The sequence below is a fragment of the Delphinapterus leucas genome, chromosome 7 (assembly GCF_059928025.1).
Source record: "Delphinapterus leucas isolate spDelLeu-1000000601 "Yukka" chromosome 7, BTC_Dleu_Yukka2, whole genome shotgun sequence".
NCBI lineage: Eukaryota > Metazoa > Chordata > Mammalia > Artiodactyla > Monodontidae > Delphinapterus > Delphinapterus leucas.
In genome coordinates this window covers 98,986,862-99,013,111 of record NC_143135.1, presented here as the reverse complement: position 1 = coordinate 99,013,111, position 26,250 = coordinate 98,986,862, and the positions used below count along the sequence as shown (strand labels likewise).

At 41.7% G+C, this 26,250-nt stretch overlaps 1 protein-coding gene across 2 annotated transcripts in view; it reads right to left on the bottom strand.

The window, feature by feature from the left end:
* Positions 1 to 2,099: 2,099 nt before the first annotated feature.
* Positions 2,100 to 26,250, bottom strand: part of CRTAM (cytotoxic and regulatory T cell molecule) — a 37,534-nt gene continuing 13,383 nt past the window's right edge. The window contains exons 2-10 of one of the 2 annotated variants that reach the window (XM_022560388.3): positions 21,177 to 21,323; positions 18,794 to 18,946; positions 16,923 to 17,060; positions 15,528 to 15,689; positions 10,841 to 10,921; positions 8,816 to 8,899; positions 6,641 to 6,787; positions 4,997 to 5,083; positions 2,100 to 3,171 (exon numbers count right to left, since the gene is read on the bottom strand). In XM_022560388.3, coding sequence (XP_022416096.1) covers positions 3,041 to 3,171; positions 4,997 to 5,083; positions 6,641 to 6,787; positions 8,816 to 8,899; positions 10,841 to 10,921; positions 15,528 to 15,689; positions 16,923 to 17,060; positions 18,794 to 18,946; positions 21,177 to 21,323 — 1,130 coding nt within the window. In that variant the 3' untranslated portion in view covers positions 2,100 to 3,040. The remainder of the gene's footprint in view (positions 3,172 to 4,996; positions 5,084 to 6,640; positions 6,788 to 8,815; positions 8,900 to 10,840; positions 10,922 to 15,527; positions 15,690 to 16,922; positions 17,061 to 18,793; positions 18,947 to 21,176; positions 21,324 to 26,250) is intronic. The other variant, XM_022560390.2, reaches the window with a different exon arrangement.

The following is a 26,250-nucleotide window of genomic DNA, read 5'->3' as shown; positions in this document are numbered from 1 at the left end:
ATCCTCGGGGAGGATTAACCTGCAAACATAGACTCAAAGTAACACAATACAGCAGTGTGGTTTGATCAGCCACGGCAAGCACCATCGCTGAAGCGGATGTGTTTTTCCCCTGGGTTGTTTTCAGTTTAATAGCTTGGTGAATGATTTGTCTGAGCTGCTACAAAACTATAAATGACATGCCTCATCTTGATGTCTTTGTACATTAAAAATCTCTTAGAAATCAGGACATCTGGCTCATTTCCCTTCTTCTAACTCCACCACTTCCCTTCTCTTCCAGAACAATTCAGTCCTGAAGTCATTAGGCGGGGTCTAACAAAGTAGGCATCCACAGGGGGGGCTGGTGGAGGAGATGTGGAAGCCCGGAGAGGGGTGTCTGAGCCCCAGCCCTATGAGGTGGCAGTGCCCCTAGAAGGGCTGCCCAGCATGAAGGGTCCGAGCCTGAGTGGGTGAGGAGGGTTACCATTCAACACTAAGTGTGTGGCCAGGGCTTCCAGACAGTGGGGGTGGTCAGAGCCCATGCTTGGTGAGTAGAGCATCCACAAGGAGAGGTGGGGGGCACAGAGTGGGGAGTCAGAACTCGAGCATGAAGAGAAGGACATCCTCAAGGAGAACAGGATAGTAGCAGAGATGGGAGATGCTCACATACAGGGGATTTAGCAAATCAGTGACTATGTTAAGGATAATGAAAGCTGGATTTCTCAGAAAAGGTAGTTACAAGTACAGAAAGGGGGAAAACTAGAATAAACACATGGTTTTCAATGGATAAATTTAAATATATCCATACATGGACATATATATACACTTGTATGTATGCATTCTCATATATTCCCTGGCTCTGTCTACTGAGATAACTTGAAAACAATGATGCCCCCGAAGCAATGAGTACACCTATTCCCTGGATTTTGGCTTCTAAATACCATTTTCCACTAAAAGGAACCAGGGATCCTTAGAGAAATGGCTGATTATAAGGCTGAGGCAGAAAAAGTTTTAGATGAGCCTGGAATATTTTGTACCAGAAAGCAAGCAAGTTCTCGAAGCTTGAGGACAAGAAGGACACAAAAGCCTGTTTCCACAGTTTGATCATCAAATTAGCAGCTGAATAATTTGACAGTCACAGAGTATAACCCAGTGACTAGCATAGGGTAGGGACAGATGGTAGCCTGTTTAATAACAGAGGAAACCATGAGTCCATACAGGTATCAGTCAACAGGTAACTTGAAAGTTTGTTGAGGAACAGGATATTTACATAGTTTTGAAGCATCTCCCCACAAAATATTGACTTAGAAGGCAGAAAAGAGTAAGTTTACAATGGAGAAGTTTGGTAGACACCACCTTCACCAAGTGATCAAGGTGGATATCATCAATAATGGGATCGATAAAATGCAATGTGACAAACAAAACATCCCTGACGTGATAGTCCTGTCAAAGTTGCATAACCTGAATCCAGCCACGAGGAACCATCAGACAAGGCCAAACTGAGGGACGGTCTACAAGATAACTGGCCTGTAATCTTCAAAAATGTCCAGCTCCTGAAAGGGAAGGCACGGTATGCCAAACTGAATAGGATGAAAATGAAACATGTGATTCTGAACTGGATCCCCTGGGAGGTTTGGGACAATCGGAGATAGATGGATGAAGTCTGAGGTCTGCAGTACAAAAAGTCAATGTTAATTTCCTGATTTTGTGGGTTGCGCTGTTGTTATAGGGGTGGGTGTCCTTGTTTGGAGGAAACACACACTAAAGCATTTGTGGGGTGACAGAACATCATGTCAACTTACAGTGGTTTAGAGGGAAAAGTGTTTCGTTCTATCCTCATGCCTTTCAGTAATTTTTTGATTGTTAAAAAAAAAATGGTATCATGAGAAAAAAATCAGCCTGGCTGGATCTGGCCCCTGTAACAAATTACAAACTCATAATTTTTACGCATGTGGTAGAGCAATGGGGGGGGGCAGGTGGTATTATTTTAGAATTAGTTTATTCAGGTCCAAAGAATGAGAAATGTCATAAATGTTGGGGGGGGGAAGACATGTCACATGTCACTTTCACACGTGAAAGTGAAGGGAGGAAGTACGACTTGGAACAACCACTAGAAACACAAATACATATTCTGCTCTTTATTAAATAATTTTTTAAAAGCATCTATTATGTCAGTAATTGGGAAATTCAACTCATTATTTTCTTTTGCACGTGTTTTTGTAATGAAGTGTCCTGCTAAAAACATTGTCTAGGGGGCTTCCCCGGTGGCGCAGTGGTTGAGAGTCCGCCTGCCGATGCAGGGGACACGGGTTCGTGCCCCGGTCCGGGAAGATCCCACATGCCGCGGAGCGGCTGGGCCCCTGAGCCATGGCCGCTGAGCTTGCGCGTCCGGAGAACATTGCCTACCAGGTCAACTCTTGTGATTTAGCAAGACAAGTAGAAGCAAATGGAAACTTTGGGTCTGCCTTGAACTAGCACTTGTGTCTTGGGGCATCAGTCTTGGGACCTTCATGCTTATCTGACTCACTCATTGTTTTGCATAACTTCTCCCAGACAGGGAATGGGCTGGTTACAGCTTCTTAAAGTGCATCTTGAAAGTAAGCTCCTAGGATTAGAGACCTTCTTTGGGTCCTTTTCATCCCGAAGTTCTTTATTTGGAAACCAGAAAGAAAGACAAAAAAATATTTTTAAAAATAGTTCCACTAGAGCCCAGCATCTAATATCTCCTGTTACCTTTACAGTAAGATGTTAGCTGGTCACATTGACCCTGATCCCAAAGTTTAGTAGAATTCTCCTGCTCTGAAGTAGTATCAGGCATAATAGGTTCTTTCTCTTCTTTTTACTTTTTTTTTTTTTAACTACAAAGCTTTATGTCCGTGGGTTAGTCCTCATTTGTTGCTCTGAGTCCGGGGCAGATTACACTTGGAGGACACCATCTCGCATTGCACTCAAAGTACTTTTTTTTTGTTTTTCATGTGACGGTAATTATGCTCCTTCCCACAGGCTGCTCCACTGAGGTGATGATGAGGCTGCCCTGAAATCCTATTTCCTGTTGCAATGAGCGCTACACGATGCTCTCTGGTATATGAGTGAGCTCTCCTTTGAATTTTGAAGGTTGTGCCTTTTCTTTCGTCTTTGTTTTTGCCTCTGAGTACAACTGTGTGATGTAGTTCATGCAGCTCTTAGAGCGGGAAGCTGAAAGAAAAACGTAGCGAACACGAACATTTAGTTTGAACAACATTGCACCCATTTATTTGAAACACGTGGACTGCACGTGGTATTTGTAGGTCCGAATGTTAATGTGTTAAAAAAATCGAACCTGAAATTCACTGATGTGTAAACATGGTCTTGAACGCCCTGTGATAGTCTAATTTTTAAAATGTCTTCTTATGTAAACTATATGCTCATAAACCTGAAATAAAATATATAGACATCTCTGCTATCAAATAACATATGTATCGCTGGACAAAACAATACATTGCCTTTAGCATAATTTCATACTGAAAGTAAGAGGGCTTATGGGAAAAAGAGGACTGGGGCGACCCACTGAAAGCCTAGGCAACTCTGTACGCAGAGTCTGGAAACAGCTCCAGAAGGTAGCTTTTAAGTGAGCAAAAACAATAGAGTTGAAATGCTGGATTTGAGGGTGCTGAGGGAAGGAGGATGGAAGCGGGGGTCAGAACCCAGGATAAAGTACAACTTCCCACAACTGTGGCAAGCCCCCCCACCCCACCCCAGGGAGTCGGGGTGGGGGCAGACCTTTCTGGGGAGGGAGTCCTGAGTGCACATGCTCCTTTTGTTTTTTTAATTGTTTTTTAAATTTTATTGAAGCATAGTTGATTTACAATGTTGTGCTCATTTCTTCTGTATAGATACTCATTTTAAACTTTCTTAAAGGTGAATTACAAGGGCTTCTGCTTGTTCAGTAGCTGAGCTGAGGGCTTTTCTTTTCCTGCTAAAGGTTATAATTCTGCTCCCACTCTTCTGTTGCCCTTGCCTGGGAGCATCGGCATAGGAAACAACCCCAATTACACGTTATACTGACGTCATTCTCCCCCTGCCAGTTGTGGGAGGAGATGGATGTTATAGAAACACGCGTTGTGCTACAACAGCCTGTATGCAGCTGACACACATTTTCCCCTCCCACACCCAGGTCTCGCACAGACCTCTCACTTGTGCCCCTCTTCCTGCTACTACAGCTAGTCTTTCTTTCCGTTTCACACCCTGCTAGGTCAAAACCAGAAAAAAAGCCAGAGGTGTTGTAAAAGAAATGCTTCTTACAAAGCCTCAGTAAAACCAATAGGAACTAGTGGCAAAGCTCACTGCATTTTCTTGCAACTTTTGGCAGGTGGAATAAGTTGATTTGCATGGAGGAAACAGTGGTTGGAAGGTGTAAGATTCTTGTTTTGCTATATTCCTAGCTTCTTTCTACTGGATCTTTGTCAAGAGTACACACACACACACACACACACACACACACACAGAGTCTCCTTTTAGACTCTTCTTTTCATATTTTGCTTGAAGAATTGCAATGAAGTCATCCAAAAGACCTGAAACATTTGTTTGAATTAGTTAAGCCTTATATTCATTTATTCAATGCAGATTTATCCAGCATTCCATCTGTGCCAAGCCCCAGGCTAGGATCTGGGGGTACACATAGAGTAGATCCAGTTGCTCACCACCTGGAGGTGTACTGTGGTAGCTAAATTAACACACCAAACATGAGAGTCTGGCGTGGGAAGTGCTTCACTGTAAAGGTGTATATAGGATACTGTGGCACACAGGAGGGTTCTACCTGTGTGTGACAGCGAGAACTCAGGGATGGCTTCCCAAAGGGGCCAGCTACCTGAACTTAACTGCTACTTTTTGTTTTTTAAGAAGTATTTCCTCAAGTTCTACAAGATGATGTATGTGATTTGCTTTTTCTTGTGCTAAAAATCAAACTTTGATTTTTATTCTCCTCATTAAAGGCAACACGTTAACCTCATTTTTCAAATCTCAGGTCACATAGTTGACTTACTTTGGCTATTATTCTCTTGGGATGATGTTTCTTCATTATTTGACCTCGATCTGTAACTTTCTAGAGTGTGCTCTGAAATTTCATTTTCTGCAGGAAGAGAAAATTGTTATTGATTTCTGGTGCACAGAGCATCCTCTGTATTCAGAGCTGTACGTTTTGAGTAAGAGCACACCTGTTTTTATACCATAGTGGGCTTATCGCTCCCTCCCCCATACCTCATGTCCTCATTCGTTCAACAAATCATTTTTTATTCTCTATGATTCCTGCAGGCACTGTGCCAGGCAGTATAAGAGCTGCGGAAGTCAAATGACCGCAGATTAGAATCAAGTACTGTCTTTTGGGAAGAAACAATTCCAGTAGCCCTTAAAGAGGCGTGGGGGCGAAGTATCAACGGGAGATTTCGAAACAATAGTATGGCATTTGCCTATTGTGCAGACACAGCTGGAAAGCCAGACCCTGTGTTTAGGTATATTTATGATGAAAATGTTAGTGCATCTCAATATCTCGAGACATAGATGTTAAACTAGGAGAAGTGGCACTTTTAAGAGGGTCACAGCCGTTCAAAGATGTAGTATTTTGCCACGGGACATCATGATTTCTCTGTTACTAGAGGTTTTCAAGCCGTATGTGGCTAAATCAGCAGTGTCCAAGATCACCAGAATGCAAGTCACGCGTGTAATTTAAAAGTTTCTAGTGGTAAAAAAGTAAAAAGAGTAAAAAGAAGCAGGTGAAATGAATATGTTTTATGTAACTAGTAGATTCAATATAGTATTATTAGACGTATTCTTGTGTGTGTGTGTGTGTGTGTGTGTGTGTGTGTGTACTGAGTCTTCAAAGTTGGGTGTGTGTTTTATCCTTACAGCACCTCTCAAGAGCAACTAGCCACAGTTCATATGCTGACTAGCCATACTGTGGCTACTGTATTGAACAGCCCAGGTCTAAGTAACCACTCAGAATTAAAGAGGGGATTTAATCCTGGCACACATTTAGGGAATGAACACAGCAGATGGTCATTCTGGGTAACTTCTAAGGTCCCTTCTGTTTCTGATATGTGTTGAGTCTGTATTTTAGTAGATATCTTCCATGCTAGCTAAGTAATTTTGTTTTTGTTTCCAATGAAATAAACTTTTAAATCAGAATGCTTAGGGAAAATTACTAACGTATGGTTGACGGAGGCTGAGTGCATTCTTACAGTGTAAGAATGGGACCCAAAACAGTCTATTATAGTCAACCTTTGATTGACCATTCCTAGAATAGGAGCTGCTCAAGAGCAGGGACTTGGTCTGTCTTGTTGGCAGATGTGTCCCCAGTGCCTGGAAGAGTGCCTGGTACACAGCAGGTGCTCAATGAATGCTTATTGAATGAACGAATGAATATGCTATTTGCTGTCTTTTTGTGAGTAGAAGCCTCCACAGTTTAATGCCAATTCCTGGAGCTACTCTAGTTTCTCTTGGTCGTGCATCCTGTAACTGTAGTTCCTGGAGAATCACATCCTGTGTTTACTGCAAAACAAACGGTTGCTTATTTGAATGACAACACTCAGATAGTACAGCATTGAATGGAAAAGCTTTGACAGAATTTCCCTTTGGGCTGGCCAATTGTTTGAGCATCTTGTAGCCTCCGTCAGGTTCTCTGCCCACTCACCTTTTTTCCATATGACATGTGCTTTCCGAATCTTCATGATGAAGAGCTGGACGATGATGAAGAGAATGAAAATGAGGAAGGAGACGAGGCTCAGCAGCAGGATGCCGCTCTTCTTCCTCGTCAGTCCCACAAACTGACGATTCGCTTCTAGAAGGAAAATGAAAGGATTTTAGACAGTTCGGCGTCTTGTTTTTTTTCTTTTTTTTTTTTTGGTCACTGAGGAATATACACAGCATTTGCAAAATATAGTAGAGGCTAATACACAGCTGAGAGGAAGAGACGACAGAGAGCTTTACCCTGAAAGTAAAGAGATTCGTGTCATTTATTCTCTGAAAACAAGCAAGCAGGGATACAAACAGACAAAGCAATTGTGCGGGATGATTTGAAAAAGGTTTTTAAGTTACATAGATATCGAGCTAGTTATTTTTCATTTCTAGTGGAAATGTGAGAATATTAAATTATAGTCAGGGGATTCAAATTAGATGTAAGGAATGAGTTTTCAGCAAAGTGTAGTTAAGTAGCAAGAGAGATCGTTAAGGAGTTTGTGAAACTGTGCAAACAAAATGAAATTTCATTAATCTTGGCTAAGTTAAATGCGGTCCTCCATGAAGGCATCTGGAGATAAACCAGATGAGCTCTTAAAGATCCTTCTAGAATTCTGATTCTACGGGCTCCAACTTTGCTAAATGTCATTCACGGTCCCTGTCATCTCAACCAACAAGCCATTGAGGAGTGTCAGCTACGCATAGAACATTGTGCTTAGAGCTGCATGAGGCACAATCCCTATGTTTTCGGGAGAGTTGTCTATATATGCAAACAAACAAGTTAATAGAAACAAACAGAATTAAGATATCTGTGCCAAATTCTAGACCCACGTGTGTTAATATAATGATGTGTTCAGGGATTCTGAGGCAGGAGTGGTGCCTGAGTTGGTCAGGAAAGTGTTCGGTGAGGATCTTGGCCTTGAAGGAGGGGTAAGGAGAGGAGTGATGCGGACTTTTCCTTTCATCAGGGCAGTTAGGGTAAACAAGGGCAGGGCAATCAAAATAGGATGAAGTTTTCAGAGAAAAATGTGTATTCTGGTCAGGACCTTATAGAGACAGGACTGCAGAGGTAGGTGGTAGAGAGCACCTTATGGAGGGTTGAGGGCTCACATTCCGTGCTGTGGACTGTGAACCATAGCAGTTTTCTGAACATAGGTGTGAAGAGTGCAAAGGGATGTTTTGATAGCAAGTGCTGAAAATGCACAGCAAGGGGAGAAACTAAAGTTACAATACTTCCAGCAGGACGTGATGAGGCTCTGCCTCGGGGACGTGGCAGTGATAGTGGACAAAATACCTAAAAGAGAAGACTCCAAAGTCCTTGGGAGCCTATTGATTTTACGTGTGTGTGTGTGTGTGTCCACACACACACACGTGCACAAGAGTGAAGGATGTCACCAAGGTTTGGGGCCTATGTGATGCTTTGGACAAGCTGATTTTGTGGGGAAAAGTGCTGTTCAGTTTTTAGACATGTTGAGTTTGAGAAGATGACAGAAAATTCAGCCAGAGATGTGTGGGAAATGGAATGAAACAGGGACTAATGCTCTGGAGAATGTTCTGGAAATGCAGGTATGGAAATCTTCTGCTGGTGGCAACAGAAACAGTCTTGGGAATGGAAAAACTCTTTAAGCATTAAGGCAATAACCAAGGATGGAGAAGTAAAATCAAATCTACATAGAAGAAGTCAGAAGAGGAAGGGACATGAGCTAACGGACATGAGAAGGAGTGGTTAGCAAAAGTAAGAGGACCAGGGGCTTCCCTGGTGGCGCAGTGGTTGAGAGTACGCCTGCCGATGCAGGGGGCGCGGGTTCGCGCCCCGGTCCGTGAAGATCCCACATGCCGCGGAGCGGCTGGGCCCGTGAGCCATGGCCGCTGAGCCTGCGCGTCCGGAGCCTGTGCTCTGCAGCGGGAGAGGCCACAGCAGTGAGAGGCCCGCGTACCGCAAAAATAAAGTAAGAGGACCAGGCAGAGTATGTCAAGGAAGCCAGGGAGACAGCTAAGTAAAGGGACAGGGAGTGACTGACCAATAGAAAGGTCAAAAATAATGAGGACTGGAAAAGGCTATTGGATGTACTGACTAGGAGGTTAAACATCAAGTGTTTATGCTAAATAAACAAGTCGTGGGAACACTTACCAGTGGCCAAGTGAGAGACTTGAGTGGTTTGTTCTTCCTCTTCCTTGTCAATCTCTGAGGTACTAGAATCTTCCATTACTGCAACTAAGGTGAAAGTAAGACATGATATATACATATGACTATGTTTGTGCCGTGTAGTGTGTATATATGCACAGTCATCCCAAAGCAGCTTTGGAAACCAGATTCAGTGATCCTCATTAAAAAAACAACAATGAGGTCATTAGTTCACACTGACTTCTTCCAAAAATAGTTGCAAATGGTCAGGCTCAGTTTGCCTTTTTTTAAGGTAAACGTTTACTGAACACTACTCTGTACCAGGCCTTAGGCTGACCATTTGGTATATATTCCTCTACAGCTCTGAGCAAACAGGGGTTTTGAAGAGTTAAGTAAATTGTCTAAAGTCCTACGGCAAATAAGTGGCAGAGCCAACACTGAGACTCAGAGCCCCAAGTTCCAGCCAGTGTTTTGTGCCTGCTTCCTGAAGCAGGCCTTCCAGTTGAGACAGTTTTAGGTGCTTCAGGATAGCAAGTGAACACTGAAGAATGGCATCCCAAGCCTGATGGATAGAAAACCCATAGCCCGAAATGCACAGAGCAACGATTTTTATGTTGAAAATCAGCTCAGTTGTCATTCTAACCTATGCTTGCTTCCCCCTTAGAAGTGGGATGTACTATGATGATTTTTGCTAGGTAAGAGAAATTATAAAAATGAGATCGTTTTTTCCGATTTTGTTGTTTATCTTCCCTTTTCTTTTTTTATTTTCCTCTGCCGTCTCCTGGTTTTTAGCCCATTGCACAGCGCCACGATGTGGACCCCAAGGGGAATGAAACCACCCCTTCTATTGAAAATGGGCATTATTAACAGTAATAAAATTGTAGAAATTGAAAGCTGAAAGGAATTTTAGAATCCATGTTTCTTAAATCTTATATATGAAAAAGCAGAGGAGAAAATTGAGTTATTCAGTAGCGGTGTAAACCAATTTAAAGACAACTAGATTCTAAACATGTTTAAAAATATTGGATTATTAAGGCAAATGAGGTGGTAGTTCCACTTCATAATATTTTCCGTTTCCATCGCCCTGCAGAAAAAGTATGTATGTATGTGTGGTACATATGTACTTATCAGTGTTTAAAGAACCTAAACATTTACTTTTCAGAGTTATTCACGATAAGCATTTTAAAAATGTAATCTCCTACTCAGAACTATGAACATGATGGTGATATGAAAGCACTTCTCCCACCACATGACATTTTTATAGAGACACTATCTGAAACAGAAAGGGGACATATAGGAATGTATGCCTTTCTGGATGAGGCCTGTCTTGCTCAAAGCACCATGACAACGGCATGCATGCATTCATTCATTCATCCATTCATTCATTCACACTGCATTTTGTGAGTATCTGCTATTGCCAGATGCTATGCTAGGTAAAATACAAAGATAAGTTAAATATATGATCATTGCCCAGAGCTAACCATCTAGTGCTTTACTGTCTAAAAAAGCTGGTATTATAATCCAGGTGTTCTAAATTCTCCACTTATAGTTCAATCCTGTTATCAAAAACTATCTGAGTTCTTGACAACCAAGTAAGTGGTGAGCCTTCAAGGGTGATTTTGTTATTCAATGACAAACACCAAAACTCCAGATTCTGCTTTTTGCTCTTTGTTGTTACCATGTCTTTATTTTGTGTTTGGTCTGTTCTAGATGGAAAAACAAGTCTCCTATAAATGAATTCAGCATTGCCTTTTACCACAGAGGAATTCAAATGTCACAGTTGTGTGTGTGTGTGTGTGAGAGAGAGAGAGAGAGAGAGAACTTACAAGGTGTTAAGTTACCCTGAAGCCCATCCCACTAACTGATAGGGTGCTTCTCCAGGTCACCATGACGCTGGAGTCAGTTGCAAGGGGTCCTCTATGGTCTTATTACAAATTAAAACAAAAAAATGAGAACTTAGAATTGGAAAAGTGACCTTCCCAAAGAGGCATAATTTTGTTTTTTTAAGTTTTAATGTTTTTCGATACTTACCGGTGCTAGTGGACTGCTGAGGGTCTTGAGAGGATGGAGAGCTTGTCTCCAGGGCAGCTGAAACTGTCTCTTGATCAGTAACTAGGAAAGGGGAAAAACAAAATTCTGCAACTACAGAGAGCAATTTTACCCACATTGTGCTCAGTACAATAGGTTGGAGAATGTATCTGGCTGCTACCTGTTTGTGGAGGTTCTGCAGCAACCTCAGAATTGTGTGTTCTGCAGCTCTTGCTCTGGTGTTTGAGTCTGTCCCGTTGATTGTCCATCTGCTAAGCTGCCTGGCTTAGAAGCGCAGCAGGCTGGACCTCCGTGGAGTGGTGCCTTCGGCAGTGGTGGGCGAAGACTATTCGCCACCTTTATCTGTATCCATCTACCTATCAATCCCTCTGTCTGTCTATCCATCCAAGCACATATCTACCTGTTTATTTATTAGGTGGCTTTGGAGTCAGTCTCAGACTGGCTTGAATTCCAGTGCCGCTCCTTGTCTGCTGCTGAGTGAGTTTGGACAAGGTTCCTAATCTCTCAGATGCTCAGTTTTCTCTTACTGTAAAATGGAGATACTAACACATGTACCTCTTGGAGTTTTTTGGTGAGAATAAATGATTTCATTTGAATAACATGTTTAGCACAACACCTGGCTATTTATTAAGCACAGTGCTTACTACGTGCTATTGTATGATATAAAACAATGTTTAGGAATGTTTCCAGAGGTTCAGCTTAGCATAGATTTGACCAGTCAATGAACAGGCCTGTAACCACAGAGCTTATAAAATTGGTGCCTATTAATTTACAAATATTGATACTGATATGTAATATCTTTATGGAATCTACAAGTGTTTCTCAGCCTTTTATTTAATCAAAGAATTTTCTGTGGTTTTGAAAATTATTTTCTTAATCAAACATTAAAATTTTTTGAAAACTATAAATATGCCTGAATCACGTGCCAAGGGCTCTGAGAAAAGAAGAACCACTTAGGAAACACTAGAGAAATAGTAATATAGATGATAAGTAAGCTCTGTGGCCACAAGGAAGCCAGAGAAACCTGAAGAAAGAGTAGAGCTGCTGGCAATGAAAAGAAGGAAAAGCTTGAAGGCAAGTCAAACAGAAGTGCTGGAAGCAAATTATAAGACGAGCATAACATGGCAACTACTGGGGACATGTAGAATAAAATTTGTCAGTCATGACTAAGATCTAGAATAATGTATACCATGTGAATTCAGATAACCATATAGTTATGTACAAAACAGGTTATATATATTATATGCACTACATATATTATACACATTGTATATATTGTGTGTATGCCATAGTGTATATATACAATTGTGCATATATGTACAGTAGTCTGTGTATATATATATATATATATATATATATATATATACACACACACACATATACACACACACTGGAGTTTGTATTTGATTTATCCTCTATTTAGCAAAACTGCTAAATAGATTCATTTAGACTGAATGTTGTCTTGATTAAGTGGATACTGGTACATGATGATTTATCTCCCTGGTTGGTTAGAATGTTATAGACCTCTGCTATCCAATATGGTATCCACCAGCTATACTGATTATTTAAATTTAAATTAATAACAAGTAATATTAAAAATTTACTTCCTCGGTTGCACTAGCCACATTTCAAGTTAGAGTTTTGGAAAACCTGTATCCGCCGCTGTGAACTTGACACGTTCCAAATATTTAGGCTTCAGATGAGATTAGTGATGATATTAACGAATGTGATTTTGTTACTGAAATGTGCCAACATTTGAAAGATTTGTATCAATCAATGAATCAGTATTCTCCAAATGACCAAGGCATGATGTTAGGAATAGTGCCTGGATCATTTAAATAGCAAATTTGTTCGATGGATTTTAATGTAACAAGAGTATGAAAAGTTCCTTGACATGGTTCTAGAGTCCACAGAGCAGCTAACCTTAAAGAAACCACCTCTTGTCGAGTTTTAGTGTAGCGTTGAAGAAGCGTATCCACAATTATCTGAAAAGGCTATTCAAATACTTTTCCCTTTTCCAACTTGGTGTGAGGCTTCATATTTTTATATAGTTTAAGCAAAACAACATATTACAAGAGCTTGAATGCAGAAGTTATGAGAACCTATTTCTATTAAACCAGATAGTAAAAAGATTTTTAGGGCTTCCCTGGTGGCGCAGTGGTTGAGAGTCTGCCTGACGATGCAGGGGACACAGGTTCGAGCCCTGGTTTGGGAGGATCCCACATGCCGCGGAGCAACTAGGCCCGTGAGCCATGGCCACTGAGCCTGCGCGTCCGGAGCCTGTGCTCCGCAACGGGAGAGGCCGCGATAGTGAGAGGTCCGCGCACTGCGATGAAGAGTGGTCCCCGCTCGCCACAACTAGAGAAAGCCCTCGCACAGAAACGAAGACCCAACACAGCAAAAATAAATAAACTAATAAACTCCTACCCCCAACATCTTCTTTAAAAAAAAAAAAAAAAAGATTTTAAAAATGTAAAACAGTGCCATTTTTCTATTTTTTGGCATTGCAAAATATATTTTTTTCCATAAAAATATGCCATTTCTCTTTATATGAAGTAGGTTAATTCTTTTAAAAATAAATAAGTAAACATTGTTCCTACCATGCAGAGTGTGGAGATGAGAGGGTCAGAATCCTTATTGTAAATATGTTCCTGAGCGTCCTCAGCTAGCAAACTTTTACTTGTCGGATTTCTAGCACCTGTGGGTCAATGCAGGCGCTCGTCACAGAGAAACATTCATAGGCAGTTGGATGCACCAACAGGTGATCCTGGTGTGGTTCTGTGAACACTTACTGGGGATCTGGCAGTGGTGCTAAATAATTGACAATCAGATCATAAATAAAAGTCAAGTTTTAGCCTGTTATTATTATTAGAAACATTTTATGGCTATGATTTTTAGTCCTATAGAAAACTATGGCCATCAAGGAGGGGAAACTGTGATTTCCCCTTCAGCAGTAATTTTTGTAGATGGCTTGAACAATTGCTGACAAGTAAAAATATGCTTTTTTGATATTGTTGATTCTTTTATTTAAAATCCGAAAGTCTTTCAGAAGCATTTAGATAAATAAAGCCTCATTTTCTCTTTGGCGACCCTCTCACATTCCCCACATGCTCCCTTGCACTGATGGGGGTGGAGGTTGGGGACCGGAATGAATGACAAAGAGGAAGGAGGGACTTCCCTGGAGGTCAGGTGGTTAAGACTCCGCCTTCCAATGCAGGGGGTGCAGGTTCAATCCCTGGTCTGGGAGCTAAGATCCCACATGCCTCACAGCCAAAAAACCAAAACATAAAACAGAAGCAATATTGTAACAAATTCAATAAAGACTAAAAATGGTCCACAGTAAAAAAAAAAAACCAAAAAAAACTTAAAAGAACCCCCAAAAACAAAGAGGTAGGAATATTTGCGTCAGGTTACAGTACAGTCTGGTCTGTGGGTACTTGAGTCTTCTAAACCCAGCTTCCTCAAGACCTGCTTTTGGTTTGATGAGAAAGTGAATGGTTGCGAGCACGGGGTAGTGAGCGAGGAGCTGTTCGCCACAGCGCCAGCGCCCACAGAGCAGCGTGACAGTTTTCCCACAGAGAGGTTCTCGTTAACAAGTGCCTTTCCTCATTGGTTAGTTCATTTGATAAAGAGCTTTTTCAACAAATGCACTGTCACCCAACAGCTTCCTCCTTCACTAGTGTGAGTGAATTCTTATCCTCCAGGAATCTCTTTTCTCACTAAGAAGAACTTTTATAAAGTAATGAAGGTCAGACTCTTATTAATGATAGATGTGTGATTCATGCTTCTTTTCTTTTTTTTAAAGATTTTTTTGATGTGGACCATTTTTAAAGTCTTTACTGAATTTGCTTCTGTTTTATGTTTTGGTTTTTTGGCTGTGAGGCATGTGGGATTTCAGGTCCCCGACCAGGGATCGAGCCCGTGCCCCCTGCATTGGAAGGCGAAGTCTTAACCACGGGACCGCCAGGGAAGTTCCCATGCTGCTTCTTATAGGATACTTCTTGGCTCAAAAAGTTTTATATAGTTTTTAAATTACTTCTTAAACTTTTGGTGAAGGAATCAGAGAAGAGGGATTCTGAAAATGGAGGCAACTCCTCTTCACATTTAATGTTTGATGTTTTTTTCTTTTTATTATTCTTATTTTTTGGTGCTCTGCTCAGAATATTAACATGGGTAAACTGAAATCTCCAAAGCGGTTGTAACGAAATAACTAAAGCATAATCATGACTTAATGTGACTACGTGAGTGTTATATTAACATAAAATGATATTGACAAGTTTAGATTTATTTCAGTTAGTATTGTCTTCTTTTGGGTTAAGTACAGAGAGGTAGTATGCTTCACATGATCTCTCCAAACACACGACTGCAATAAAACTGTTTAAGGTCAAGTTATGCCAGCTGTCATGATCAAAAAGCGACCATGACACTGTTTGCATGTGGCACTCTGCTAGGCTTTCTGCACAACGGGGGTTCCTCTCAGTGTTGGAACAGTTGCAACCCCGTTGGCTAGCGGGAGACATTTCAGTCATTAAAGGAATTTGCTATTAAAGAAAGCTTTGTTGACCTGAGCTCACTCTGAAGGACTTTTCCTAACCCATTTAATTTTGTTTGATAGTGTAATATAAAGGTAAATTTAAAATAATTAAAGACAGTCATTGGTGGTTCTTACCCAAACCTTCAAACCGGAAAGGGGCTACCAGTTTTCTTCCTTGCAGGCCTTTGTGTCGGACGATGCAGCTCGCTGTTGAGTTTTTGCCATATGTGTGGACTCTGAGTGTGCTGGTGCTATTACACTTCTTCCCATCAGTTTCATATTCATGGTGGGTTTCACCTATGGAGCAATTTAAAGAGGCGTGTGAGGTTGTGGCTGTTTAATGCTGTTGGACGTGTTTGCGTCTCTGAGAGACCAATGGCCTTGACATCTTGGCAAACCTGTTAGACTTCTAACCTCACTCTAACATCCCCCAGCTGCCTGGGACATGCTTGACCCTAGTCCCAAAGAGAAGCAGATGAACAAGAGTGGATAAGTTTCTATAAACCCTGCACTACTGGAAAAAAACAAAATCCAAAGTTTATCATGTTTACACGGGAAAAGCCTAACGTTGTGAAACACAAAGACCCAAGACCTTACTCAAGTTGAATGAATAAGGCAAATTAAAGGAGAGGTCCAGAATTGGCACTGGACTGAATCTATGGTTACATAAAATCGAATGGAATGTCTGTTGAAATGTAAACAAACTAGAAATAGTTCCCAAGCACCACAGTTGGTTTTCCTGCTTCAGTTAAAAGGCTGAAAGCTTAGATTCTCTGTTACCAAAATATTTTTGTCTGTCGTGGGCAGTATGACATAGTACTCCACGGTATAAGCAAGTTCATATATGTTCCAATTACATGTATTATGTTAAATGTATTTTTATTTATTTATTTATTTTTGGCTGCGTTGGGTCTTTGTTGATGCACGCAGGCTTTCTCTAGATGTGGCGAGCGGGGGCTACTCTTGGTTACAGTGCGCTTCTCTTGCTGCAGAGCACGGGCTCTAGGGCGTGCAGGCTTCAGTAGTTGTGGCTCGCGGGCTCTAGAGCACAGGCTCAGTAGTTGTGGCGCACGGGCTTAGTTGCTCCGCGGCACGTGGGATCTTCCCAGACCAGGGCTCGAACCCATGTCCCCAGCACTGGCAGGTGGATTCTTAACCACTGCGCCACCACGGAAGTCCCTGTTAAATCGTATTTTTAATTTTATGCCTGCTACAAAGTTTATGCTCAGAGGTAATAGCTATATTGTACCTTTTATTTTATGAAATGTTATGAAGCCATAATAAATATTCCATTTTAGGTTTCTACCTTGTTTTAAACAAAAACATGTAACCATGTTATTTGTGTAGAGGCTTTCAAGAGTAAGGCATGGTATCGATTGGTTAGTAAGGATAATTTGTCTTGAAACAACTGATGAAATATTGAATGGTGGCCCCTTCTGCCACCAGAGGGTGCCAGAACCTTGAAAAATTCCTTAGGCACATAAACGGGGAGGAAAACAAAGGAGGAAAGAGAGCCATTTCTTCACTTACCTTGGAGCTCCATGTCATCCCCTAAGAGCCAGGTTATCCGTGGAGGGGGCTTACTTCTCACAGTGGAGCATTTCAGTAGGACATGTTCTCCATTTTGCATTCTAACGGAAACTTCCAAGGTTGGCATGACAGGAGTTGCTAAAAGAAAATTGATTTTTCTTTGCTTAATTAGCTGGTCTATAGATATCAGCAAAGCACAGAGCCTAATAATCTACAGGGATCATTGCAGGGGATGGGGTCTAAATAATGGGCGTATTTTTTTACTTGACCTTTCTCAGAATATAGTTAAAGGGCTTTTAGGTACTTGGAAAGCTACTCTGGCTGTAATCAGAATGTTTGTCGTCCAGTGTGTGATTAGTCTCTAGAAATTCCCAGGCAGACTTTGTTACAACAGTAATTATTAAGCGTCATATATGAATGTATTTGGCTGGTAGAACACTAAGTGAGGAATAGAGGCTTGAATTTTAGTCCTGTCTCTGTCACCAGCTATTGTAAGCGCTTGGGTAAATCCCACAACTTCTTGGTCTATCAGTTTCCTTGTCTGTGACATGACTGGTTTATGGTCTCGCTGTTTCAGGTCTAAACTTTCATGAGTCTAGGACTCACCTCAACGTACGTTACCTCTGTCCCCTCCTAGCATCAAAGATGCATTTCTCTTTTAAAGGGCCCGCCGGCCCTTTTTCTTTCTACTCCTGTCTTGGAAATCCTTTTCAGTTAGGCTTACTTCTTCTTCTTCCCTGGTCCAGAACTGCACTCTTTCATGTTGATTTACTCATCCATCCGCCACTGAGACATTATGAGGTCAGTTCCAAGTATGCACTAGATGCCTTAGATGCTAGCAATGCAAATAAGGAAAAGGTAAGGCCCGCCAAGGAGCTATAGTCTGGCGATGGGCTCAGCCCCTAACCTGTTAATTGAAAGGCCAAGTGCTAAGTGCAATGATAGTGGTAGGCATGGGGTGTTATGAGAGCTCAGTAGGGCACACAGTCAGTCTGAGCCCGAGTGGTATTTGGGGTGGCCAGTAAGGTGGGGAGAAGGTGATCCCTAAGCTGAGTCACATTGGTTCTCAAAACCCCTAGGGAGCCACTCCTTCCTAGAGACTTAGTCAACATGCCTTTACTTTACGGCAGGTACCACACTCTAATAATTCAAGAAGAGAAGTCTAAGAAATTCTTTGTGTGATATGTGGATTTATGTTATTTAGAGAGCAATAAAAAGCAGCGTTTTTAATTGATCTGTTCTGCCACGAAAAGCAAAAAGGTAAAGATAGTGAGACTTACGCTGAACACAGCTGACCATCTGCAGAACTGAGCAAGTTCCAACCCATCGGGAGCTGTCCCTTCCTATCCGTGCCTCCCAATCCCACACCCACCCACCCGCAGCAGAAGAGAGGAACTTGTTTTGTAGAGGATGTGAGCTGATTGTCCAGTGCAGTTACATCTGAACTCATGCCATCTTAGGATATGCTGTCAGAAGTTTCTGCTTGATGTCCGTATGTGTTTTGTGCCTTCCTAAACTAGTGTGCAAACTCCTTGTGGGCAGACATTGTGCCTAATTATCTTTGATTCTCTGCAGACTAGCACAGCGCCTGACACAGAGTCGCGGCTCATCCAGTACTAGTTTTCTTTCCTTTTAGTTCCCTGCAGAGAAAATTTAGTTGATGCCAAAGACAGATTTCACAAATTCACATTTTAGTCTGGGGCTTGCCACTCAAAATGCTGTTTTCCTTTCAACAAAAGGTGGCAAAGGCGCCCAGGAAATGCCTTGCTCTAGGCAACATTTTTTAACTAAAATATTAAGTTTTAAAATGATGTATCACGTTCCTAAGTATATTGTTCCCAGGCTGGGTTTACTGGCATTCAGACACCTACCTAACACGATCACTTTCACTTCCTTTGTTCTCACGGAGTTGCCGTAATGCAGACACTTGTACACGCCTTCATCTTGCTGTGTTACATTCAGTACCCTGATGGAGAGCTGATTGGAGGAGTAATGAAGAAGCTGGTATTTGGAATTTTTTAAACCTGTACAAGAGGGGAAAAGAGCTATTATGAGGAGAGAGATCAGATGAATGCAGACTCTCAGTGGATTGATTATTCAGAGAAATAGCTTTTGATTTTCACACTTTAAAGGAACAAATGTCCCATCTTCAGCTGAGCTGCTTTCCAAATTCTGGTGTTGCCAGCTGGAGGCCTTGAATAGTTCGAAGTTAGTTTAGGAAATGAAATACTTTGATTCTAGGATCTGTGAAATAAGCAATTTGCTTTATTTGTGCTCGTAGGAAATTAAGAGCCCTGTGCTGGCAAAGGGTTCAGGTTGCAGGAGGATATTAAATAATTTTTTTTTTTTACATTGTGGAAAACGCCCCACTAGGATTTATGTCTTTGAAATCTGATTCATTTGTGATTGTCTTGTCACAGTGTATGTGAAGAATGGAAAATAAATGCACTGATATTCATTGCTCCAGCTAGGTGCTTGTTATTTTTAATTTTTAAAAGTTCATTATTATTTGAAGTTTCCCAAAGATGACGACTTAGTCCTTCCAAATGTTTAAGGAATAGCCAAAACAAACAAACAAACAAACAAACCCCAACATGAAATCCCCCACAGCTCCAGAAAGTTCTAGCCAATAGCAAGTGTTCCTTTTGATTCTACCTTGACCTGGGATTTCCATCTCAGGTCAAAGGTCGCTTAGCAAATCAGAGGCTCCTTAAATGAATGGCTTTATTTGCTTCTTTTTTCTAATGTTAAGATTTATAATGTGAACCAGCCTAAAATCGTTAAATTGTGAATGGCTGACCAAGGAAGGTTGTTTCTCATCTGGAATAATTGCTGTGTGTCCTGGGACACGATGTTACCTGAGCTGGGATTCAGGTGCTTTCAGTATCAGCACTATGGACATTTGAGTCCATAATTCTTTGTCGGGAGGGGAGACTACACTGTGCGTTATGAGATGTTTAGCAGCATCCCTGCTCGCTAGAGTCCAGATCCCCTTGCCTCTCCCTAGTTATAACAACCAAAGCTATCTCCAGACATTGCCAAATGTCCCCCAGAGGGCAAAAAGTACCCTTGGTTGAGAACCACCAAGCTAGATCAAGGCATCCTGTTGCAGAAATTTGAGAACGTCCGTCTTCTCCCAGTTTACCCAAAACAAAGCAATGGAAAGCATTATTTAACAGAATTCTCTCTACTTAAATTTTCCTCTCAGAACTTTTAACAATTAATATCTACTTATTCTTTCGGAATCTAGTTGATTTAGCTTAAAATAATATAGTTCTTTTACATTGAACCTGTCAATATTTAGTAACATTTTCAAAGCACATCAAATTTTTTTTAGAGGCTCTGCTTTTATAAAGCAGAATGAAATTTGCTGTGTTGGAGACTTTTCCAAACATTTGACAGTTAGGAGTATTAAATGGAGATATAAAATGGTCTCATAAAGGGGAGGGTTTCATAAAATCCTGCCCAAAGAGATGAACTAAATAGACTATAATAGACTATTAAAAAAAAGTAACAACATGAGGTGACAGATCCTAGCTAAACTTATTGTGGTATCATTTTCCAATGTATACATATATCAAATCATTATGTTGTACACATTAAACTAATACAATGTTGTATGTCAATTATATCTTAATAAAATTGGGGGAAAAAAGAGTCCTCTTCCATCTCAGGCATCTAAGACTCAATGTGTATTTCTGAGAGAGGAAGATTGCCCTCCTTTTCAAAGTAATACGTCCTGTCAGTTCCTATCGCCTAGTGATCTAAAGGTTTTGTTAAGACCAACAAGAGAAGGGGAGCCATCTGGAAGGGGCTTTGAGATGTGGCTTTGGATTGCTCAGATGGAAAACAAAGCAGCTGGCTCCAGATGCGGGGTGATGTGTTGGCTGCCTGAGGACCAAGGGCCCCCAGTCTGTCAGTCTGCTACCCGTCTGTCATCATGCTGTTGGTGGTTTTCATGGTCGCTGAGAGTCAGAAAGTGACATGGGGGTGAGGGGGGTTGATGGAAACGTACTCTGTCATTTGAGCCCCCTTTAACCAACCATTTTGGTGGGGTTTCCATTTCAGACTTCCTGTCAGTAAAAGCAGCCACCTGTGAAATAATAAGCTTCTGGGTGCTATTTACATGTCACAGTGGGTAGAGCCAAGCCCACCGTTTGGGTGACTCATGGCCGCTTTCTGTCCCACCAACCTGTCTGTCTGGAAAATCCCTCAGGTTGAGGCCTGGTGGTGATTTACTTTTCCTTCACTTACCGGAATGCTCACTGAAGAAAATGGTGAAGCCCGATGGGGCCAGCCACTGCAGGGAGGTGGTCGCCGCCTGAGAAATGACACACTTTAGAGTGAGTGTCTGGCCTTCCTCCACGGTGACGGTTTCCATGTGGTTGGTCTGAAAGGCCTCTGCAGAGGAAGAGAATCGGGGACAGTCAGAGCTGGCACGGGCCACGCCACTCCTGAGCTGAGGCAGGGGTTTAGACTCAATGCAACCTCATTCATTATTTGGTTATTTACTACACATTTCTTAGAGAAACAAAACGTAAGTCAACACCAAACAATGCGAGGAAGGGTGGGAATGCAGTGTGCAGGGGCAGTAAATATGTCTCTCGAAAGAGGTCTGAATGAAGGGGTGGGTTCTGATGGGAAGAAAGTTGAATGTCTATTAGGCATTTGCCTGCCATATGCCGGGAATTGTGTCTTCCATGTTACCGATATTTAACATAACTTTCAAACTAACCCTCTAGAGGAAGAATTATTTTGCTCACTTGACGATGAGGGAGTAGAGGCTCAAGGTCATAGAGGTCCTGGGGCTGGCATCTGTGCCCACGTGTGCAGGCTTGCAAGCCCATGCTCACGTAACTAGGTCAGACTACCTAAGTGATGAGATCCCGGAAAACTCAGCCTTTCTGGACTCTGTTTATAAAACAGGCGACTTGTGTCTTCAAGTACAAATTGGGGGTCTTGGATTCTAAGAAAGAATGTTATTTCCCATCGGGCTCTTGCGAATTACGGAGCTGCCCATCACGGTGAGTAGGTACGCCCCACCCGCAGAAGGGCTTCTCCACCAGAGGGAAGATGTTCTCAGATCTCTTCCGATTTAATATTCCACAGCAGCGCTTTCCCCAGGCAAACGTGAGAGTCTAATTTCCCCAAATCACAATCCCCAGAGAATGAGAAACAATTGGTTCTAAGCAGCTACACAGTTATCCTCCCAAAAAAGAAACTGATAGAAAAATAAATTGGCTTTACTGCCGATTTGGCACATTTATTGCCATTTGTTATTTCTTCAAGTTTTAAATTTAAAAAAAATTTTTTTCCTGAGGACGAGACAATTCTTATCAGTGAAAGTACCAAACACTTCCATAAACAGAAGAATACTGTGGGGTTATAAAATATGAACAGCAAATGCAATGAGTTTTACTGCATCATCTTAAACCTTAAAAAAAAAAGAAATTAAAAAAGAGAAGCAAGAAGGGAGTTTATTTCCTTGTGATAAATTTCAAATATTAGGGAAAGCGCTTTGGAGAGCTCTGGGAATTAACTGGTGCAGACTTTTTAGTTTGTTCCATTCCTCGGTCATTAATTTCAACCTAGCCTCTGGCAATAAGAGCCCAGAATTACTGTATTGTATTCATATTGACTTTCATGGGAAAACAGTTTGTTTGAGTCAGAAGGGAAAACCACTCATATCATCAGCCAATACAGCGATGAACAAGGAATCAATAAAAAGAGATTATTTTCAAAAAAGCATTGAGTCATAGGCCAGAATCCTGCTTAGGCAGGTCATTTGGAAATATTCTCATCTATAAAATCAACCTATAATCGAGTAATAAGGCTAATATTAGTAGAGATGCTTTGAAATGACAATGGAGTTTCTTCCAAGGTTAAGCAGCTTTTGAACCAAGAATTTGAATCTAGACCTAACTTGCATTGCTTTGTTCCATTATGATTCTTGCTTTACTCTCTAGTTCTCATGCATTATCTTGCTTCCCACAAACAGATTGAAGTTTCAAGAGGGCAATAACTATGTTTTCTATTTCTCTAAAATTCATTCCTTATAGAAACTATCACAGTGTGAGCTTGGAAAGTAATGGTTTAATGCCAGCTTTCATGATGACACTATAATTTAGCAGGCAATGGATAGATATCTATGCTCTCCTACTGTTAGTAAGAATACTGAGAGGCAGGAGGGAAGTTACTACATAAATAAATGATAGAATAAAAACTAGTGTTAAGCAACATCCCCTGATTTCATCCTTCGGGCCAGAAATTGACACTGAGAAGTTTTGCCCATGTTCTTACCTTTGGTAAAATGATTGTCTAGACAGGAAGCCCACATTTGGGGAGAAGGGAGTGGCGAGAGTTGTCTGCTGCCTGTTTATGAATAAATGTTTCCCATTTTAAAGGTGTATATCATCCTTGTCTTTTTCTTGGGATGCATGCTTATGAATTAAATAATGTCATTTGATTCTCACAGTGTCTTAAAAATTGTCCTAAAAGGTAGTATGGCTTTTTAGCATATGCTAAAGAAGTTTATCTCCCGAGATGAGTGTTTGCTCTTGCCTTTGAGAGTTCAGGATCAGGTTGCTGACCACAAGAATAGGTGCCTGAGTTCCAGATGGAAAGGGCTGTGTTTGAGGTATAGAACACTGTCGTTTCCTCTACTCTTGGCTCCTGGCCTTGCTTTTGGCTTTATAAGCCTCATTATCTTGCAGTGCTGTCATGTAGACCCCGTGTTTGATTCAGAGACAGGAAATCCTTGTAGAAAGGAAGACTAGCCCAGTGAGAAGCCACTGAGCCATATTGCTTCAGTGGTAGTGCTTAAAAATATTGTCTAATGTGTCTAAGTCACGTCAAAGGGTAGAAGAGGACCACAGTGGGTACCTAAGTTTTGATGGCACGTCTTGTAAGAAAGAAGTTCCCCATGACCCTTTTGTTGCCATTGAAAACTACAGTGGAACTAGTCTTTAAAATCTTTCTTCACCTAAGTTTAGAGTCAAACTTTCACCTTCTTTGTCAGAGGGATGGGGTGAGGGGTATCTTCTTTGCTCACCACTTCCTCCCCTACAGGTTCTAAAGACATGTATATCCTTATTCACCCTTAGGCTTTCTAGTGTAGACCCTGAGTGCCCTGTGCCTACTTGCTAGTTCTCCCTGTCTGGGCTTCAGACTTCTCACCCACAAACGAGCCCGACGTGACTCCCAAATGCTGGACATACAGAGCTTGACAGTGAATCTCTGTGATGTCTCTCCTGGAAGGTCACCACTCACTGCTGGTACGTCATGTTTACTGAGTGGATTATTGACTGCTGGGCTTGGTCATTATCTCCACGACTGGGTTTATCCATCCATGCACAGCCATGTGTTACGAGGCCGCTAGTTAAGTCTGGAGCTATAGACTGTGACTGTGTGACTGATTTATACATGGAAAGGGAACCTGTGACCTTCACCATCATCTCCAACCCCCACCGCGTGAACCAGTTGTCCTATGAGTGGAATCGCTTCGCCCCAAAGTACGCGTGACCGACCCTTAAGCTGAAGGGCAAGCAGCAGCCACAGCTGCCTACCAAAGCACCCGTAGATAAAACCTGTGCAGTTCCTAAGAGTCCTTGGTTTTCCGAAGGTTTGGGGAGTTGCAGTATGTCCACCCTACTCGAGGTCATCATGGCAGACTGAAGAAAGAGCAAGATATTCTTTCTTTTTCTTAGTAGCCCAATTATTATTGCATGCAATAACTTTTAAAACTCCAGAAGAGAACCAGTCTGTCCTGCAGGGACCCCGAATTCAACACGTCCGCTTGGAATTCATCATTTGTACTGTCCCTTGCGCTGCACACACACCAAACACAGACACACCACCTGCTCGGTTCTGGTAGTTCCCTGTACCCCTCGGTGTCATCCCAAGCCATTGCATGCCAGGTATCTGAAAGGCACCCCAGCGTCTTCCCTCTCCAAAACATCTCTTTAATCAATTCATTTCTCTTTTTTTCACTACTCTCACTGCCTCCATTGTTTCTTTCTTGGACCATTGCAATAACCTCCTTCTAGCCTCTACTCCCTCTAATTTATCAGCCTCGTCTGCTTCAGAATTACAGTTAAAATGTATAAATTTGATCGTTTGATTCCTTCATTAGCATATTTGCTACGGCTCCCACTGCCTGTAGGAATCAGGTCAAAATTCCAGATAACTTGACTCCCATCTTTTCCTCCAGTCTCATTTGCCGATATTCCCTTCCAGACGCTCCATGCAAATGGCTACTTGCTGTTTCCAGAAAGTACCAGGCTCAAGAAGATACTTTGCCTTTGTCCATGCTGTTCTCAGCCTGGAATGCCTTTCTTAGCTCCTTCAAGGCTCAAGTCAAATTACACCACTTTTGTCAAAGCTGCCCAAGCAGCCTTTAGCCTCTCCCTCCCCTCAGTAACCTCCTCTCTCCTCCAGATCCCCAAAGGCTTCCATTAAACTTCTCTTACAGCACTTCACACATTACCTTTTTGGTTACAAGTATGTCTCTGTGGATAGATTACAGACTCCTCATACAAAAGTTGTTTGCTAGTCATTCATTTTATATTCCCAGGGCCTAACACAAAGTAACATTTTAAGTATTTGTTCGATCAATGGCTAATCATGAGTAAATGTATATACTCAGTAATAAATATTTTAATAGGATGCTCATTTGGTTATGTTAAATAATAAAGATGAGCTAGGTTAAAGCCAGAGACACACAGTGAGTTAATTCTCAAACCAGAGCTGTATTTGCTCGGCTCTTATGAGGTTAGCAGGCAAAATAGGCTTCGATTCAGGTCATTATAAAAAGGCATTATTATTATTCTTTAGATAGATTTGATAGAGAAAATTACGAGTGTGCCAATGAATCAGACTTTCTCAAAATCAAATGATTCCCAGTATAGCTTTAAAGAATCCGTCTCAACAGCATGTCAGTAAATGGATGACTCTTTCCGGGTCAAAGGAAGTATCAGGAGGACGCTACTCAACTTGCAACTGTTCTGTTTCCTGCATCCTCCTCTCCACTAAACAACCGGAACAGAGGGTGCAAATTGGTGGCTTTCCATCATCTGTAATATAGGTAAATGGGAAGAATTTGAAAGCTTCTCCATTCTTACTGTGTTTCACCCACCCTAGGGGCTGCCAGTAGGCGCCTTGAAAAGAGGGCAAGCTCCAAGATTATGGGACTTTTTTGGGGGGGGGGGCTATAAGTTTTTGGCACCCATAGAAGTTGTGCAGGGGAAGAAGGTGTAGTGATCTTCCCATAATTCAGTTAGCTAAAAGCAGCTGGTAATCTATGTTGCCCAAACTGCTGATTTGCTGCCTT